The 21,711-nt window shown below is 41.0% G+C and overlaps 1 protein-coding gene across 6 annotated transcripts in view; it reads right to left on the reverse strand.

Moving 5' to 3' along the window:
• Positions 1 to 20,040: 20,040 nt before the first annotated feature.
• The window catches only part of LARP7 (La ribonucleoprotein 7, transcriptional regulator), a 34,597-nt gene continuing 32,926 nt past the window's right edge, over positions 20,041 to 21,711 (reverse strand). For 4 of the 6 annotated variants that reach the window (XM_050944035.1, XM_050944038.1, XM_050944033.1 and 1 more), the window contains one exon: positions 20,041 to 20,448. In XM_050944035.1, coding sequence (XP_050799992.1) covers positions 20,368 to 20,448 — 81 coding nt within the window. In that variant the 3' untranslated portion in view covers positions 20,041 to 20,367. Of the gene's footprint in view, positions 20,449 to 20,483; positions 20,984 to 21,076; positions 21,140 to 21,711 lie in introns of those variants that run through there. The other 2 variants (XM_050944037.1, XM_050944039.1) reach the window with 2 other exon arrangements.

Here is a 21,711-nt window from a genome sequence, read left to right on the forward strand (position 1 = left end):
TTATCTATTTTGCTAAATTCATATTTAACTTTTAAAATACACAGCTGCTTTGGAGGCCATCACTGAGATTTTTATTCTTATAACTCTTATTGTATGTGTATTTATTAATTTGGAGCAACATTTTAAATTTTACATGATGAACTAAATTCATCAGTGGTATAGCTTTACTGGAGAGAACATAATGATACCACTGTTATTTACCAGAGTATCTTTTAATATACAAAAAAAGGAGAGAAGTGCACCTGGACTCAGGATATCTGGGTTCTATCCCCAGCTCTCACCCAGACCCCAGCTCTTCGAGGCAGGGACTTTAAGGTCAGACAGGACTATGATGTTTGTTCAGTGCCTAGCACAATGAGAGTCCCCAATCAGTTGTAACCTCTACATGCTGCTATAATAAAATAATAAATAATTGTGCTAACAAAATCTTATATTTACACACCTACTGTATTATAAAACATTGTTTAACACAAACAAGATATAGCCTGTACCAAATACAAACCTATCAATCTATTATGGGGAACAACAAGACCTGTTGTATTCATATAAATATATATCTGCACGCATCCATGAATAGATCCCCCCTCCTCCACTACCCAGACTCACATATAAGAAACAAAACACTAAGAGCAGATGTATAATAAATTGTTTTGTCAGACAATAGAATCCCAAGTGTGCTGGCCAGATGCTCAAGATTCGTGTGTCTTTCTGAGTCAACAAAAAAATAAAAAATTCCATCAGAATGATTCTTCAGAATAAAATCTCTGCACCAATCAACTCTCCAACACCAGCCCTTGACCTGCCCCGTACTATGGATTGGCCAGCCACGTATCTGTGGTCATGTTGCTCTTCCTGTTGGGTTTATTGTCATTTACAGGCTCTGGAACATGAGGCTTCTATATAGCAGGTATAATTTTTCACCACACAAGTTAAGATTGTACCTAGAAAGAGGAGATCCCTCCTGCACCATCGGGTCAGAAATCGTCAGTTACCACTAACAGTTCTTCCTGTTTCACCCTTGACCTCAGAAGAGTGTCAAAGAATCTGTAGAGTCCCTCTTGGCATTCACTCTTGTATCATCAGCGTCACCTGGACTCTTGTGGTGAAATGCAATATGTGGACATTAAGGTTCTGATTCAGCAAGATACTCAAGTATGTGCCTAACTTTAAGCATTTGCTTCAGTTGGATGCCTCACGTGCGTAAAGAGTTAGTAATGTGCTTAAGTACCTTGCTGAACTGGGATCTTAAAGACTAAAGCCTGATTCTCAGTAATACGAAGGCTCCTTTACATCACTACAGAAACTTAAAGTGGATGTATAAACAGAATTTACTCCCACTTTCAGACCCTCTTTACGCAGTGTACTATTTTTTTTTGTGTACACTGTATTTATTTCCAGCTGCTTCAAGAATACTTGCTATACAATATTAGCCTTCCAGCAAAGAGGGCATAGGGAATAATGAAGGGCTGAAATCCCTCATTTCCTGCAAGAAGGAGGAATAACTATTGTATTGGTCTGAGCAGACAATTAAAGAGGAGGATGCAGTGTGCCAGTGGAGAAAAAGTGCAAAGATCTGGGAGTTTCATCTTCGGATTCTGGCTATCCTCACAGATTGCTGAGGAGTTTACACTGAGGAGGCAAGTGAAAGTTTCTGTCTCGGGAATTCATTCCTGAGAAACTGGGACTCAACTGAAAGGGGCAGGCATCTCTAAAGGAATCCTTGAGATCATGGCACTGATCTGCCTGTTTCAAGAACTCTCTTCTGTATCCAGAACCGGCGCGAGGGTCTAGGCGCACGGCCATTTCGCCGCCCCGCACGCTGGTCCTCCGGCTCTGCAGTCCTGCCTGCCTAATAATGCCCGCCCCCTAGGCGATTGCCTAAGCCACCTAAATGCAAGCGCCAGCCCTGTCTGTATCTTCCCAAGAGAGCCACGACTGAAGATACCACGGTGGTGAGTGTGGGGTAAAAACCTGGATACTTAGGTCGATAAGACTGGATCATTTTAATCTACTTTTCAGCATGCAGCACTGAATGTATGTGTGTCTTGGAATCTATCAGTGTTTCTTTAACAAATGTGAAAGATAAGTGATGGAAAAACAATTGTTATCTTGGGAAGATTCTCATTAGCAGAATAAGTGAAGTAAAATTGCTTAGACAGAATCAGTGTTAGACTTGTTCTTGCATCTCCGTTATATCTGAACAAATGTGTTCCATCATAAAGTGGGCTGTGTGTAACCGGTGCTGGTAGAGGGGAATAATTGGCACCAGAAAAGATGCCTTTTATAGTATAGCAGGATGCTTGTATTATGCTCTCATTGCTTGGCATCAATTTGTCAGCTGCCACGCTGGTTTCTATACTATGGAGCTTGAACATAGGAAGAGAGAAAAACAAAACATTTTTTCCAACATTAACAGTGTTCTAGAAATCTACTACCAGCTTCTACACCAGTTAATCTACTTCCCAAAAATACCGTTGCCTTTCTTCTGATGGCCAAATCATCATAATTTAAATGTGTTTTATCTGTCTGCTTCCAGCATCAGCTAATGTGGAAATATTTCCGGAAGTTGTATGTGAAGTTCAGACATCAAGGCCCCAGTGAATATTTTCAGTAAGCCTACTATGGACTAGTTAGCTATCCTGCATTCATTTTTCAGGAAGTATGAATTATTAGTTATTCTGACATAGGAACCTTGAACACAAATTGTTGAGGTCATAAATAGCTCAAAGTGTTCTGAGCTCAAAGTGTCACAGATTAAAAAGGTGAATATCATAATTAAGAAGAAAATGAAATAGAGGAAGTGTCTCTTCAACAACCAAAATATTGGTTAAGAACTTGGGCCGCATTCTGAGGCTTGACTCCAAACCAGAATAATGATGTCTGATTTTGGGCCCTTATCAAATGCAGCACAGGCCCAAGTCAAAAAAAAAAGTGACAAACACCTACTTCATAGCTGTAAAATTGCTGAATATATTTTTCTCCACTAAAAGTTGTGCATGTAAATTAATGACCATTTCCATCCTGCCACAGCAGTCGCATCCTCTCTCACTGGTGATTCGGGGATAAAGATGTTTGGTGCCTAGAGATGATGATGGATGATGATGATAGTGGGATTGCCTCTCTGAAGGTTTAGGTGCCTACATAACTTTAAAAATCAGAATCAGGAACCAAGAGCCAAACTATAGTTATACACCAAGGTAAAATTGGTGTAATGGAGTAAAGAATCAAGACCTAGAACTTCAAGCACAAGGAAGTGGCAGCAGGAGTTTTTTTGGGGAAAGGAACCTGTCCCTAACCTTAATATGCAGGGGGAAAAAGAACTAATCAAAACTAGAAGTGGTAGATTAGAAGGGAAGGGTAGAAGAAAAGTGCTAAGAGATGAGGACACAGGAAAGATAAGGAGGGGGAAACAACTATCAGGAAGCAGAAAGGAAGAGAACAGTAACCAAAGCAAGGAAAGAAAAAAGGGGAAAGCAGAACTGAAGAAGGGAAGGGAAAAGTAAGCAAAAGAAAATATGGTCTAGCAGGAAAGTATTTTATTTTCTATATGTTCATACATTTCAATAGGCCACTGCCATTTCTCCATATCTGCTATTGCCACTTGCATTATAACAGCAGGTCTCCCCTTTAAATTCAACCATGGATGTTTCCTGCATCTGTGACAAAGCCCCCCACAAGTCATCAGCAGAATTTAGACCCGGGAGCTGTAGCACAGACCTCTGCTGCTTGAGCTAAAGGAAGAACTCCATTACTTGGTAGTAGTAAGATGGATCAGCCACTAGAGGGGGATGTAAAACACACTTTGCCAATAAATTACATGCCTTCCATGTGATGACAAGCCCCTGGCCCCTATACGATCAAAGCACTCAATAATCAATTGGAAAATCCATAAAATTTGACTAGTTTGTATATAGTGTTTACTGTTCCAGGCCCTAGAGATGATTTAGTTCTTCTGTATCTGACATTACCAACTAGAGAGGTGAAACCCCTCTACAAGAGAAGAAATTTCAGAAGTGTTGCTTAGATGTATAGATATTGGAGGATAAATGGGAATAAATGATCAAACATACCATTTGCTGTTTCATTAGAGGGCATACTGCTCGAACAATAGAGAATTTGGGGATTAAAAGGGAAGCTTTTAAAAACAATTTCAAAAGTAAAGTATGCATTTTGCATTGTCAGTCATAATTTTAAGAACATTCAATCCTGATTTGTAATATTAATAATTTGACATATTATACAGATTGGAGTTAATTGGATTTAAGCCTTACCCACTCTGCTAAATGAATCAAGTTAGTTTAACGGGAATGAAAAGCCCCATCAAGATGTAGGCTAGCACATCTGAAGCCATATTCTAGCCTAGATTAAAGGTACGTCTACACTGCATATGCCTCATGGTGGCATGTAGAGTACACACACTGCACACACCCCAGCCTGGGTATAAATATCAGTGTAGACAGTGAGGCACTGCTGAGGCAAGTAAAAACAACCTGAACACTTAAGGTCTGTATCCTACACAGCTCTCCACACACCTAACCAGTGCTTCCCCATTTACAAGGCCAGCTGTAGTGATGTAGTGTCCCATTACCTCCCCTCTACCAGAATCTCCCTCACCACAGGGAAAGGTTCCAGCAGCAGGAAAAGGCTCTGGCAGCTCTCTGCTGCTAGAGCCTTTCTTTGATGCAGGTAAAGACTCTGGTAGGGAGGGAAAGTTGAGTAGGGAGTATCAGAGGGTAGCCGTGTTAGTCTGGATCTGTAAAAGCAGCAAAGAATCCTGTGGCACCTTATAGACTAACAGACGTTTTGGAGCATGAGCTTTCGTGGGTGAATACCCACTTCCTCAGATGCATGTAATGGAAATATCCAGGGGCAGGTATATATATGTGTGCTAGCAAGCAAGCTAGAGATAACGAGGTCAGTTCAATCAGGGAGGATGAGGCCCTGTTCTAGCAGTTGAGGTGTGAAAACCAAGAGGGGAGAAACTGGTTCTGTAATTGGCAAGCCATTCACAGTCTTTGTTCAATCCTGAGCTGATGGTGTCAAATTTGCAGATGAACTGAAGCTCAGCAGTTTCTCTTTGAAGTCTGGTCCTGAAGTTTTTTTGCTGCAGGATGGCCACCTTAAGGTCTGCTATAGTGTGGCCAGGGAGGTTGAAGTGCTCTCCTACAGGTTTTTGTATATTGCCATTCCTAATGTCTGATTTGTGTCCATTTATCCTTTTCCGTAGAGACTGTCCAGTTTGGCCGATGTACATAGCAGAGGGGCATTGCTGGCATATGATGGCGTATATTACATTGGTGGATGTGCAGGTGAATGAACCAGTGATGGTGTGGCTGACCTGGTTAGGTCCTGTGATGGTGTCGCTGGTGTAGATATGTGGGCAGAGTTGGCATCGAGGTTTGTTGCATGGATTGGTTCCTGAGCTAGAGTTATTATGGTGTGGTGTGCAGTCACTGGTGAGAATATGTTTCAGGTTGGCAGGTTGTCTGTGGGCAAGGATTGGCCTGCCACCCAAGGCCTGTGAAAGTGTGGGATCATTGTCCAGGATGGGTTGTAGATCCTTGATGATGCGTTGGAGGGGTTTTAGCTGGGGGCTGTATGTGATGGCCAGTGGAGTCCTGTTGGTTTCTCTCTTGGGTTTGTCTTGCAGTAGGAGGCTTCTGGGTACACGTCTGGCTCTGTTGATCTGTTTCCTTATTTCCTCGTGCGGGTATTGTAGTTTTGAGAATGCTTGGTGGAGATTTTGTAGGTGTTGGTCTCTGTCTGAGGGGTCAGAGCAGATGCGGTTGTACCTCAGTGCTTGGCTGTAGACAATGGATCGTGTGATGTGCCCGGGATGGAAGCTGGAGGCATGAAGGTAGGCATAGCAGTCGGTGGGTTTTCGATATAGGGTGGTGTTAATGTGACCATCACTTATTTGCACCGTGGTGTCAAGAAAGTGGACCTCCCGTGTAGATTGGTCCAGGCTGAGGTTGATGGTGGGGTGGAAGCTGTTGAAATCATGGTGGAATTTTTCCGGAGTCTCCTTCCCATGGGTCCAGATGATGAAGATGTCATCAATGTAGCGTAGATAGAGAAGGGGTGTGAGTGGACGAGAGCTGAGGAAGCGTTGTTCCAGGTCGGCCATGAAGATATTGGCATATTGTGGGGCCATGCGGGTGCCCATAGCAGTGCCACTGATCTGGAGATATATATTGTCATCAAATTTGAAATAGTTGTGTGTAAGTATAAAGGCACAGAGCTCAGCAGCCAGTTGTGCTGTGGCATCATCAGGGATAGTGTTCCTGACAGCTTGTATTCCATCTGTGTGTGGGATGTTTGTGTAGAGAGCCTCTACATCCATGGTGGCTAGGATGGTGTTTTCTGGGAGGTCACCAATGCATTGTAGTTTCCTCAGGAAATCAGTGGTGTCGCGGAGATAGCTGGGAGTGCTGGTGGCATAGGGTCTGAGTAGAGAGTCCATATATCCAGACAGTCCTTCAGTAAGAGTGCCAATGCCCGAGATGATGGGGCGTCCAGGATTTCCGGGTTTGTGGATCTTGGGTAGTAGATAGAATAATCCTGGTCGGGGCTCTAGGGGTATGTTGATTTCTTCTGGTGTTAGTGTAGGGAGTGTCCTGAGTAGATGCTGTAGTTTCTTAGTGTATTCCTCAGTGGGATCTGAGGGAAGTGGCCTGTAGAATTTGGTATTGGAGAGTTGTCTGGCTGCCTCCTTTTGATAGTCAGACCTGTTCATGATGACAACGGCACCTCCTTTATCAGCCTCTTTGATGATAATGTCAGGGTGGTTTCTGAGGCTGTGGATGGCATTGCGTTCTGCACGACTTAGGTTGTGAGGCAAGCGATGTTGTTGTTCCACGATTTCTGCCTGTGCATGCCGGCATCAACATCAACAACATCGCTTGCCTCACAACCTAAGTCGTGCAGAACGCAATGCCATCCACAGCCTCAGAAACCACCCTGACATTATCATCAAAGAGGCTGATAAAGGAGGTGCCGTTGTCATCATGAACAGGTCTGACTATCAAAAGGAGGCAGCCAGACAACTCTCCAATACCAAATTCTACAGGCCACTTCCCTCAGATCCCACTGAGGAATACACTAAGAAACTACAGCATCTACTCAGGACACTCCCTACACTAACACCAGAAGAAATCAACATACCCCTAGAGCCCCGACCAGGGTTATTCTATCTACTACCCAAGATCCACAAACCCGGAAATCCTGGACGCCCCATCATCTCGGGCATTGGCACTCTCACTGAAGGACTGTCTGGATATATGGACTCTCTACTCAGACCCTATGCCACCAGCACTCCCAGCTATCTCCGCGACACCACTGATTTCCTGAGGAAACTACAATGCATTGGTGACCTCCCAGAAAACACCATCCTAGCCACCATGGATGTAGAGGCTCTCTACACAAACATCCCACACACAGATGGAATACAAGCTGTCAGGAACACTATCCCTGATGATGCCACAGCACAACTGGCTGCTGAGCTCTGTGCCTTTATACTTACACACAACTATTTCAAATTTGATGACAATATATATCTCCAGATCAGTGGCACTGCTATGGGCACCCGCATGGCCCCACAATATGCCAATATCTTCATGGCCGACCTGGAACAACGCTTCCTCAGCTCTCGTCCACTCACACCCCTTCTCTATCTACGCTACATTGATGACATCTTCATCATCTGGACCCATGGGAAGGAGACTCCGGAAAAATTCCACCATGATTTCAACAGCTTCCACCCCACCATCAACCTCAGCCTGGACCAATCTACACGGGAGGTCCACTTTCTTGACACCACGGTGCAAATAAGTGATGGTCACATTAACACCACCCTATATCGAAAACCCACCGACTGCTATGCCTACCTTCATGCCTCCAGCTTCCATCCCGGGCACATCACACGATCCATTGTCTACAGCCAAGCACTGAGGTACAACCGCATCTGCTCTGACCCCTCAGACAGAGACCAACACCTACAAAATCTCCACCAAGCATTCTCAAAACTACAATACCCGCACGAGGAAATAAGGAAACAGATCAACAGAGCCAGACGTGTACCCAGAAGCCTCCTACTGCAAGACAAACCCAAGAGAGAAACCAACAGGACTCCACTGGCCATCACATACAGCCCCCAGCTAAAACCCCTCCAACGCATCATCAAGGATCTACAACCCATCCTGGACAATGATCCCACACTTTCACAGGCCTTGGGTGGCAGGCCAATCCTTGCCCACAGACAACCTGCCAACCTGAAACATATTCTCACCAGTGACTGCACACCACACCATAATAACTCTAGCTCAGGAACCAATCCATGCAACAAACCTCGATGCCAACTCTGCCCACATATCTACACCAGCGACACCATCACAGGACCTAACCAGGTCAGCCACACCATCACTGGTTCATTCACCTGCACATCCACCAATGTAATATACGCCATCATATGCCAGCAATGCCCCTCTGCTATGTACATCGGCCAAACTGGACAGTCTCTACGGAAAAGGATAAATGGACACAAATCAGACATTAGGAATGGCAATATACAAAAACCTGTAGGAGAGCACTTCAACCTCCCTGGCCACACTATAGCAGACCTTAAGGTGGCCATCCTGCAGCAAAAAAACTTCAGGACCAGACTTCAAAGAGAAACTGCTGAGCTTCAGTTCATCTGCAAATTTGACACCATCAGCTCAGGATTGAACAAAGACTGTGAATGGCTTGCCAATTACAGAACCAGTTTCTCCCCTCTTGGTTTTCACACCTCAACTGCTAGAACAGGGCCTCATCCTCCCTGATTGAACTGACCTCGTTATCTCTAGCTTGCTTGCTAGCACACATATATATACCTGCCCCTGGATATTTCCATTACATGCATCTGAAGAAGTGGGTATTCACCCACGAAAGCTCATGCTCCAAAACGTCTGTTAGTCTATAAGGTGCCACAGGATTCTTTGCTGCTTTTTTTTGAGTAGGGAGGAGCTGCCAGAGCCTTTCCCCTCTGCTTTCCCCCTGCCAGAGCCTTTCACTGCAATATGTAGCTACACATACCTTACATACTGACACCAGTGGTATGCAGTGTAGACGTAACTTATAACACAGCAACTAATATGGCTTTCAATGTGTTAGTCTGCATCTGATTAGAGATTTCCAGCTGTGTTATGCTAGCTCAGTTAACATGATTGAAATACACATCCCTTTGCCTGTCAGGACTGGGCCTATGAGTCCATCCCTGCAAGGAGTTTAGAGTCCTCAGCACTTCATAGGATCAGACCTTAAATTATACTGAGATAAAAACACCTGCTATATGCCGTATTCCACTTGAGATGACACCCAAAAGAAACTCTCCCACTAGAGAAATACTGGAACACTTGGGCTGTACCAGTCAACCTGGAAAAGAATACAATTGGGGGTCTGATGAAAAAGCCTCAGTAGCAAATTAAATGATTCTGGGTAGCAACATAACTGCCATTTTCTTGATGGTACATAAAGAGGACTACAATCAAGTTTATTCTTCCAGAGCTGTACCACCTCAGTGCTTCCAACAACAGTAAGGTCTTATTTCAGGGCAAACCCCTACAAGACATCCTGCTGGAGTTACTAACTCCTTTTGTAAGACAAGCAGATAAGTAACCGGATATATCTGCTCCTTCTGTGTCCTTGAGACATACTTAGTAAGAGAGTGATGTTTTACACACTCACTCTTCTTACTGTAAACACGTCAGAGTGCAGCAGGAAAGGAAAAGAGAAACAAACAGGAATGTCTGCCAACGTGAACAAACAGCAAATAGTCAGGCAAATGGGTAGGCACCCTGTTGATCTTATGTATTATATAGAGGAAAGACACATACTACTGATGGAAAGAGGGAAATAACAATACACTCTCCCAGCAGAGGTAGGGATTCAGAGAACTCCATGCTTTTGTAATAGCTTTGCCCTCTCATAGTAGGAGAATAAAAGTGAAGAATGTACATAATATACATCCTATATATCACTGTATGTGTTACTACTAGTGCCCTTCATCTTTTTCCCCCCAAATGGTAGACCTGATGCTTTCAGATAGGATGACCCTCAATTTAATGTTTCAATAAGGTGAAACTCCTGAAACCAGTGTCCTGTTTGTATAGAAAAGCATCCCTTAGTGTTGACCATGTTGCAGCTTTGCACACGTCCAGTAGCTACACCAAGTATGCACTACACTGCAGCTGCTTGTGTGTTTGGGTGTTCAGAGCTGAATGAAGGTCAACTACAGTCAAGAATTCAGTACTGAGTTAAGCCTAGGTTTCTCTCCTGATCATGAGGGCTTTCAGCACAAAAAATAAGTTTTGATTAATGTTTATACAATGTATTTTTTCTCTTTGTAAAAATTTGTTCTCCTGTATTCACTACAGAAGCCCCAGAATACATCATTCTGGCAGATCACAGTCACCAGATGAGTCAGCAGTTGTAGCCTTCTTGTATCTAGGATTCCTGACAATGTATTTGGGGTGTCTCTAGAATGACTAGACGGGCAGTGTATTTTCACAGATGGTTTTTGTTTTAAGTTATGTATAGAATGGCCTGTCTAGCCTGGTTAGGTAGGGCATTAAACACAGAAACCAGCGCCTACCTCAAAATTTAACTTTGCATGTCACCTTTTCAGGAGAATTATATAATGGTTTTGCCATCTACTGGCCAAAGACATCTATTGGAGATCCTTTATCTGCTCCACAGCCATTATACAGCCTCAGGGTTTTAGCAGAAGTTTCTGCACCTCTGCAATGCTGAGTGGATCTATATAGCAGTTGATTCCTGGCCATGACCCTTCTTCTTTCTGAATCACCTCTGCCCCACTCCCAAACCTTACAGCATGTGGAAGTGCAGAAAGCCCCTACAGAACTAAATCATTAATGGAAGGTTGTAGACAACTTTATGCAAGTGATGTATTTATGGCCAGTGTTTCCAAAATGACTAGTGATTTGGGATGCCTCAATTTGGAGTGTTCGGGACCCTTTAAAGGTGTCTGAACTTGATTTTCAGAAAATGCTGCCCTCTGAAAATCAGATCCCTTTAAGATGTCTCTAGCTGATCATCTGAAATTATCAGTTACTTTTGAAAATCCTGGCTCATATAAATAAACGTGATGTGCCCATCACCAAAGAGATGCTGTACATAAAACTCTACCAACGCTTAAGTGTCAGAAATAGGGCCCAATGAACAAGCCACAGACCCCGCCCCCCTCCGAACCCTAGCACTAATATCTGGCCCATCTATGCAGAAGGGTAGGTAGAAATAAAGGAAGTTAAATGGGCATGAATAAAATCACCCCAAGCTGAAAGGACTCAACAGATGCCAAACAAATGTAACTCCTCCATCATTCCAACTCTCTTCCTTTGCACAAAATCAGTATCACCGAGCATGAGAAAATTATCCACTTAAAAATCTTCTCTAACAATTCAATTGCATTTCTGGCAACCCTCTACAACTGACCAGCACACACATCAGGGCACTGTGATCCAAATCTCGAACAAGAACTCCATTTAATTGATAAGTGAAGCTCTAGTGCTCACAGAATTGTCATTCATTTTCAAGTGTTTGGGTTGTTTTTCTCCCTCTTTCCTTTACCCTTCTCCCACCTCCTTCACACTTTGCTTCTCAAAAAGCCACAGCTGCAATAAAACTGTAGATGTAACTGAACATGTGTATACCAGGAACCGGTTACCTTAGTAACAGCAAAGCTCTCTAATATTATGCTGCCTTCATTTTCTCTCATTTTCTTAGTTGTTTGGATAATAGATATGCATACTAAGTATTCAAATCAATATTTATTCCAGCAGACAGAAGCTGAATGAATAAGAACGTTGGGTTGGTTCTGCTTGTAAACTTACAAAAATCTATGAGTACCCAAACACCCCCAAAGAACAGACAGGGACTTTGGCAACAGAGCCTTGTTAAATTCGAAGCATCCATGTACCATTGCACAATCTACAGTACAGTACTGTAGCCCTACTTATAGCAGCAATCACTGCATTCTGAGATGAAGTTCAGACATCTGCAACTTTGTAATTCTGTTCCACTTACAGCTCCAATAAACAGAGCCCCTTTGAGGATTAGGATTCATTTAAAAGATTTACATTATTACTTTTATTATATGTTCAAGCAGTATCTGAACTACATCAACAATTTGTGCTGTGCAATTGGCCATGATTAGTTACTGCTACTTTATGCAAAACCAAAGTAATAAATATTTTAGTGTGTTTGTAGTTTCCTGGTTAATGAATGATAATACACATAATTTACATGTTTCAGAGTAGCAGCCGTATTAGTCTGTATCCGCAAAAACAACAGGAGTACCTGCGGCACCTTAGACACTAACAAATTTATTTCAGCATGAGCTTTCCTGAGTACATCATTCTGTTACTCAGAATGTAACACAAAGGATTAGTGACATGATTCATTTCACAGAGCACAGGGAGAAATATTTTAAGTTCTCCCACCAATTTGTCCTCTATGCATTCCTAAAGTATATGCCAGTATATTTATGATATAGAAATAAGAACTGTGTGTGTGTTTGCATTTAAGACATTCTCCAATACATGCCAAAACCAAATGTCCAAAACCCGAGTATCTTGATGTAATAGGATTGTTAGGAACGTAGTACAAATCCAGAACAATCTTAGCAAGAAGTAACAAAGCAGCACTCTTATATGTTGACAATTGTTACAAATCAGATGGCTTTGCTGGCATGTACAATAATCTATTGCTTATAGAGAACTTTAGATACAATTAATAGGACCTTTAAAAAAATCACTTTCTGTGCTGATTGTACTTGCAGATTTTTAACTCCCTTATTTGATTAGTGATCCTTTTTCCAAATGAACCAAGCAAACACCATCTGATTGATCCTCACAACAACCTGTGCAATATCATCCCTATTGTACAGATGGAGTAATCAAGAGCTTAAGGGTTTGATCCTTCTCCTATTGAAGTCAATAGGGGTAGCAGCGAGATTAAGCCCTAAATGACTTGCCCAAAGAGGCATTTTTTCCTCAGAGCTGAGATTAAAGCTCTGGGGTTCCTGATTCCAGGTCTGTGGTACAGTGTAGAATCCCTGCACTGCGTCAGGCAAATGAGGCATTAAAAGGAACTCAGGCTCACACAGGTGCTCCAGGAAGCGGCCATAGAAGCAGCTGCATGAAAAAGAGGAAGTCAGTAACTGTTTGGCCTTCTGAATCCAGAGCTATAGGTCTGAGTTAAGAGCCCTCAAACTGGGAAATATTGTGTTACATTTTGAGATTTTTAACTGATTTCTGTGACTAAAATATAACTCTGAGAAAAGGAGTTTGTGATATTTGACTAACCATCACATTTTTGCTAGTTGCTTTACCACCGTACATCACCAGTTTCGCAGATATTTAAATGTTGCGCCTCTAGCTACATTATATTGGCAAATTGTGAACATATCAAAGTATTCGTAACAATTCAGATAATTTACCAAAGTATTAAAAGTTCTGTAGAACAGTATTAAAATTAAATATACATTTTTAATGGGGCATAGTCCAACTGCTTTGTGCTGATGATAGTTTGATTATATGTGATTAATGGGTTCATTATTTATTGCATTTTATCACAGAGAATGACCAGATTATGCATGGCCGAAAGAAAATCCCTGTCTTTATTCAACTGCTGTAATTTTACATTCTATATGTGGATATGTATTAATACAGAGGAAGGATGGTCTTGTGATTGGTGCACTGCACTGGGACTTCGGAGATCTGATCCTCTTTCTGGTACTGCCACAGCTGTTCACTTAAATGCTCTGTGCCCCAATTTCCTATCTGTAGATGGGATATTACTACTTCCCTAACTCACAGGGGTAGTGCGAGGATAAACATTGGTGAGACATTCAGCTACAGCAATGACGGAGGCCAACATAGTTGGGTAGCACCTCCAGATGACAAATAGCAGGACAGAGAACAAGTAGGACCAACTGAACACTTAGCTATAACAGAGCAAGGAATTGAATCCCAAGATATAACAAATGACTTGGGCTCCAATCCTGACTTCTCTACAGACACAGAACAACGACAGTTTTAGGCCATCATTAATACATTGCATCGTTTATATTAATGTTTACAGATATTACGTGTGGCCTGACACATTGGAATTTTGATTAGTTTCTGAGGGCTGTCAAGTAAATCAATTGATAAGCCCACCATGAAATCTTGATCAGTTTAAATAAGGTCAGATTTTGTTATGCTAGACATCACAGTTTGTAGCAAGGGAGATGCTTCATAGAACTTTAGGAACATTTGTAACATTAGAGAAAATAATGTTATTGATGTGTTGTATGGAGAAGTGAGGGTGTGGGGGGCATTCGCAGGAAAGTTAAATTAAACTCATTGTCAATTCTTTGGGGAAGAGATTTAACTGTGTGTTTGCACTGGATGCATCACAATGGGTTCCAATCCTGGTTGGGGCCACAGGACACTAGTGTAATACAAATAACTGATTAGAATATAGGCCTAAATCCTCCAGTTCCCATGTGGGCAAACTCCCCTGGACTTCAGTCATAGTGATAATATTTTAATTTGCTTTAGGAGACAGCCTGTCTGTGAGAATGTGATTAGTTTATTTGGCAACCTTCAAGAACCAGTTTAAATTCCAATTTCAGCTACATAGTGTGTTCTCAAAAATTAGTGTAACTGATGCAATTTGTAACCACAACTCAAACACAGATGTTAGTTGTGCAAGATAAAACACCGTGGCACAATAGTTGGCATTCATGGGAAAAACAACATTAAGATAGTAAAAGCAAAAGAACTAAATGGAGATAAAGACAGTGAAATAGTCTTTGGGGATGCTGAATCCACACTCAGGGAACAACTAATGATTTAGAATGTTCTTTCACTGCAAAGTTCACATTTTCCACACAATAAAGTCTTTTTACAGGAACTCAGTGTTATTCAATGGAAATCCCATACAGAACAGGTGGAATTTTAAGACTCCATGATTGCTCCAGAAAGTACATACAGTAATAAAGAACAAGATCAAAACAAACTATAAAATGAACATTAGTGAGGTAGAAAAAATTGAAGAGTAGGAACACCGTTAAGAATAGGAACAAAGTGAGACAGAAAATCCCTCAAAAGACATGAAATGTGCACATGAAGAGGTTCTGCTGCCTACTAGAGAACATGCAGGTCCTACTGCTTCAGCTCTGCCTCATCAAGGCTCTTTGCTTACAAATTAAAAACAACACACAAGCCAGTATGATACGAATTTCTATTTAGGAGAAAGATCTGTTCAATGGTTTCTTTAAACCACTACATAAAAGTTAAACATGAGCATTTATTAAACTCACTTAAAATAGAGGCTGGAAACTGGCACACGTTTCTGTCTGATAAGGACCAGATTGTGAAACATTCACTGTGAATGTATACGAATGCAGTCTGTTCAAGAACAGCAGGCATGAATAAGTGAATGGCAGTTACCAACTATGAAGTACAGGAGAGATCCACTGATGTTTTGGGGCTCTGTTTTTGGAAACAATATTGGGCAAACTCAAGAAGCTGTAGCTGAGTAGCTTACTTGTGTAATATGCAATTCTTCTGGAAAACCACTACTTCATCATGAATTCAAGAGGATAATGAATTAAAATATCAGTGTAAGAGGAGGAATTTGAAGAAATCAATAGGTGTCTGAAATACTAAATATGATGAGAATGCCTTCCTTCAGAGCCCTGACCTTAATCCTCAAGAGCAAATATTAGGTTTACTTAGCATAAGTCAGGAGTGCGTTTTTGAAAAACTTATACAGCTCATAGGGTTTTTCAAATCTGACCGGTAATGGCAGATTTGACAAAGAAGATGTGCTTCCTATCCCAAATTTCCTGCCTCAGATAGGCTTGAGTACACCCCACACCTCTAGGGGCCACTAGGATGCATGCAGTGCCTCCCCTCACCCTGCCATGTGTCCAGAGAGGAAAGAAACTGCTGAAAGGCCCCAACCAGAGACTGAGGCCAGCAGTGCAGCTGCAGAAGCAGCTTATGCAGAGACCAACAGACGTGGATAGTATTTTCTACAGTTTTGACTGGACTTTCCCCTCTGCTGATTACCTGTTTGTTCTAATGCCCCCTTCCAGTCTCAACCTCAGCGTAACTCCACATACCTCCGCCATCCCACAAAGAAATTGCAAAATGAACATGCTATTTTTTGCCATCACAGTGATTGCTCTGCTCTGCCTGTTCTATCCCTTTCCCTATACTTTGTCTATCTTGTCTATTTAGAATGTGAGCTCTTTGAGGCAGGGACTGCCTATTGCTCTGTGTTTGTGCGGAGTCCAGCACAACAGGGCCCTAATCTTGGTTGATCTCTAGGCACTACTTTAATAAACATGATTAATCATCTTTGTTAGGGAGAAGGCTACTCAGCAAAGACTTGCTTTGTGTGCAGGCCCTTTTCCACTATGCCCCCAAAGCATCCCCAGACAGTGCCTAGAAGTCCTGAGGTGGGAGGCTTGAATAGCTCCGGAGACAGGGAAGCCTTCTGAAAAAGTATACTCCCCAGGCACAAGTAGTGTAGCTGGAAAACCCACCTCCATGCTGAAGTCTGTTGAGTCTGAACTGTCTGAAAGGGATTGGTATCTAGAGAAGATGGCTTGTAAGAGATCCTCCATAAGGCATCAGAGACTCCAAGATCCAAGTTCTTAATTCAAGACTGACTATCCAATTGTTTCATAGTCGGATAACTCATATTTTTACCATCCTTTAATTCTTTCTGAGTAAAGAACCAAGAGATTAACAACATTTATATTTTGATAATGCCCATTGGCCTCAGTTAACTCATACTTACTGTCCTATTTCTGCCTTGTAAAGGACACACAAAAGGAGAGAGAGGTAAAAAATGTAACTGCATTAAAAACATGCTGCTGGTACTGAACATGTTTCAAGTTCCTAAGTCTACTGAAGTCATGAACTAAGAGCTGCTTCAATTAAAGACTTTGCTCCAGGCACAACATGGAAGAACTGTGTTCTTATAAAAAGTAGATACTCTAGGAGATGGGTGACTCAACAAAATATGTGAAATAACCAAAGATCAAGGATTACTTTGCAGCATGAGGCATCAGTGACATCTCTTTTTCTGAGTCAAGTTGTATTATTTTTGAAAAATGGATTGGCAGTGTTTTTTACCTCCAAAAACTCCAAATGAAAACACTTGACCCCACAATTCAGAGTTGCCCCATTTGTGGCTGAGCCATGAACAGATTATTCTAAATAATAAAAAGCATTGTGCAAGAACATGGAAGTTCCAGATGGTAATATTCTCCACCAAAAAACCAAAACCACCTTGATTAGAGATTCCAGGTAGGAGTTAGACAGTACACTCCATTGGAAAGACAAAAAGGTGAAAGGAGGGCTACATCTCTGTTTTGGGATAGTCTTGCTAAGTACATCTCCAACAGACAGAATCCTCTTATTGCAGTGGCAAGGCACAAGAACGGAGCAACTATTATAAAATTTAACCTTAAAAATATATGTAAGCCATTCTGACAAACTTACATTTATTCTTCCCATGGAAGAGCAGATGGCTCATACTTGGTCTGTGCATATGAGCCCTGGTCCATTTGTAGTCAGTGGCAAAATTCCTGATTTCTTCAGAAAGAGTATGTGATGGAATCCTAACACCATCCCCACCTCCAACTGAAGTCAATGTCAATGGGAGTTTTGACACTGATTTCAATTGGGTCAGGAGCTCAACAAGGGCATATGATATATCTAAGCAGGACTTTAAATAAAGAAAATGGAAAAACACTACTCCTTGTTTAAGCGCTTAGGTTAATGTAAACATGGAGAGGAAGGGGTAGGGAAGGTTCCACTTGTAAAATAAATCAATCCGTGGCACTAAAGATGGATACATAATTTATTTTACAGACCATTGCCATCTCAGCCCTGTGCAAAATATGGAAGGTTCAGTGAAAGGAAAGAATATCCCTGCTTTATAATGAAATGTTTTACCAGGCAGAAAATTAAACATTTTATATATTTCTTAGGATTTTTAATAGCCTAAAAGCTGCAAATAAGAGAACTTCCGAATATTGGTGAAACTCAGAGGCTGATTTGATTTTGTTTGAGGAGGATTTAAAACACAGCACATCTCTTAGCACATCTCCTTATATCCCCTTGTGCAATAGCCTCAAACCACTAGTCATGCTCTCTTCTTTCTGTCCATTTTCTCTTTCTAGTCTTAATTTTTCACTTATGTATTTTTTCCTGCATATTTTTTGTCATATTTTAAATCCATTTTGTTCTCCTAATTTATGCTCCCTCTCCCCACTTATTCTCCTTCATTCCATTGACAGCTACATCTAAATACTGCTTGGGGTGTGGTCACATGCACTGCTGGCTTTTAGGCACGTACTCACTCTTGTGGCTGAGCTGAATGGTGTGGGGGAGCGAAGGACAGAAGCTTGTGCCAATGAACAGTTGCCTACCAGACCAGCACTGTTCCTGGAGCAAGTACACCACAGTAGGGGACGCCACAGGAACAAGCATGCAATGAGAAAGCAAATTGTGGAATTCTATGTTCAGGAAAAACTTTCCTTATTTCTATTGCTCTGCTTCATTCCTCTCTGAACCAGTCTGATCCCACCCCAGATTGGTAAATTCCTTAAAAGATCTCCTTTGGAACAAATTTTGCAAGCCTGTGAGGAAGGTAAATAAGAAAACATTTACATTTATTGTTTGAGAATTCTAGTTCCATAAATAACTCCTATTTATAGCTTAAAGTGTATATATTGTGCAATTTATGCGCTAAGATACAATTTAGTGCACATAAATATTTCACATTGCATTGTAGGTTGACAGTATGAAATATTTTATAGCATAATTTTATTTCTACAGCCTGAACTGTGGGTTTCAGTTTTGGACAGAATAATGGTTAAATGTATGAATGATCAGCCCTAGTCTTTGATCTCTCCATTAATGTAAAGAGAAGTTCACACCTTTGTTTGTGCTTTATTGTTTGTGTCTGATTGCAGAGCAAATAAAACACTAACTCGTTGATCTATAAAATGTGAACACTGCTAGTTGCAATCAGAAGGGTGAACAATTCGTTTTAAAAATAGAGGTACACTCCTAAAATATCAGCATAATCTATTTCAGGGGTAGGCAACTTATGGCACGCGTGCCGAAGGCAGCACGCAAGCTAATTTTCAGTGGCACTCACACTGCCCAGGTCCTGGCCACCAGTCGGGAGGGGGCTCTGCATTTTAATTTAATTTTAAATGAAGCTTCTTAAACATTTTAAAAACCTTATTTATTTTACATACAACAATAGTTTAGTTATATATTATAGACTTATAGAAAGAGACCTTCTAAAAATGTTAAAATGTATTACTGGCACGCAAAACCTTAAATTAGAGTGAATAAATGAAGACTCGGCACACCACTTCTGAAAGGTTGCCAGCCCCATATCTATTTAAATAACCTAAGTCAGTGAAATGCATCGATTTTCTGTGCCCATAGAATGTGTTGCTGACAAATTACAGGAGCAGTGTAGATGTTTGTACTAGCCACGCACACTGTGCTGGTGATATCAGTATATTTCTACTGTATGTAGTGATGATAGTTCATGATGCAACATTAAGCCACACAGTTCAGCCGTTATTGACAGCCAGTGTTACACAGTCATGGAGAAGAGGGAAGCAGATAAAAGAAAAGCATGGGGAAAATACTAGAAAAGGAGGTGACATTAGATAATACAGAATGAGGTGTTAAGTTAATTTTTGGCATATTTAGTAGGTTTCTTTTCAGCCTGCGCACAGCCTCTGTGATACTCCAATATTCTGACAACCCTAAAGTGCTTAAATATGATTTTAGATAAATTATCTATCCAGTTTTTACTATAATTTCAATCTTTCTACATTTTTCCTCCACAGTTTGATGGAGGAAGCAGAGACCTCAAATTATTTAACATAAATTAGCTTTATTATTCACATTACTCTTTGCTGATCTTTTTAAAATAAAAGTCAAATTAATATTGTCAATTTCTAAAACATTTTATTTGTTCTTTTCCGTAATTCAGTTTATAAAACTGCAATATACAAAAATTCATTAGAAGTAAAACTAAATGTAAAACAAAGCAAGACCTTGTTTGATACATTTTCCCAGAAAGCTTTACCTACAGGCTCAGGAGCAGCAAACACTCAGCATATTTAAAAATGGAATTTAGAATAAAATTGCACACTGAAGAATTTTGAAGCAAATGGACTGGTTTTTGACTTCTTCATAAGAACAGTTTATGGTTTCATTAAAACATCCAGTGACTATTTTAAATATTCTTTTATAGAAAAAAATCAATTTTAGGTCAGTCATCTTCAGAGAAGCGGATATGTTTACTTGTCTCTTGTGTCTTTGCAAGTCTCATTCTTTCAGCTTTGGCAATCAGCTACAAAAAAACAAAAACAAAACATAAAATTAAAGTAGAAGTGAAAGAAAAACTGCATTCAGATTACAAGTTTATATCAAAGTCATATTCAGGCTAGCAGGTCTCACAGAAGATAACTAAACTTTGAACAACTGAACCAATCTGTACAGAGCATAGTTCTCTTGATACCAAAAATGAAGAGGTTCCTGATATCATTTTGATCAGTAGCATATAGGAACCATCACAAAGTACACAAATAGCACAAAGTTTTCCCTTAACCTCTGGACAGATTAGTGTCTTTAACATTCCATCCCAGTGTCCCATCCAACGTGGGGGAAGAGAGGGAGGGAGGAAAGGAACTGATAGTTAAACACACACAATCCAAAGACCTCAAACACAACCTTTTTAAAATAGACTAGTTCTTTGAGGCTTCAAGCTCTTACTTAACTATAGCAGGATCAAACCTTAAAGAAATAAATGTGTCAGGAATGCTATGTCATCTTCTAGAGTCAATTTCTGGAGAGAGAAAAGACTGAAATCCAGAAGGAGGCCCATCCTATAGATTGGGAAAACAATGCATTATGTATTGCAAATCAAATGACTACTCATCTGAATGTAAACAGTATTGCCCACAGGAATGAGCTTGGGCCTAGGAATCCTGAATTCAAATGCCAGTTCTATCAATGACCTCTCTGTGTTTCAGTTTCCTTATCTGTAAAATTGAGATAGTCCCCATCTTATCAGGGTATTGAGGGTTAGTTAATATTTGTAAGGCGTATGAAATTATAGATGTTAAATTGTGGTATTACTAACAATTTCACTCAACCCTTCAATTTGACTTGATTGTACATTTTAGAAATAAGCATTTATAGCTTTTAAAAACTGTGAATCAAACAAACCTCAAAATCCAAGGCTGCATGTATAGCTTTAAGAAGGATATTACATTATATATAGTATAATAATAAAAATGAACATTCCAAGGGAAGGAGTCCCATTTTTACTGGCATTAACAACTATTTGCGTTGTTGACCAGAGGGCCTTGCACCTTTCCCCTAACCCTGTTCTACTGCCCTTGAGGCTCTGTCATGGCAAACTTATTTTACCACCTTTGCAGAGGGAGGATAGACAGAGCCATTGCTGGAGCTCTACATTCATTTGTAGCTGAGCCACAAGAGTTGGTGCAGACTAATGAACGTGAGGCTGTGGCTCCCCTACAGATCAAGCATGCTATATCCTCTGCACTCCCAGCCCTGGATAGCCTAGCCAGGAAATCAACACCTAGTC

Source organism: Gopherus flavomarginatus, chromosome 3 (assembly GCF_025201925.1).
Source record: "Gopherus flavomarginatus isolate rGopFla2 chromosome 3, rGopFla2.mat.asm, whole genome shotgun sequence".
NCBI lineage: Eukaryota > Metazoa > Chordata > Testudines > Testudinidae > Gopherus > Gopherus flavomarginatus.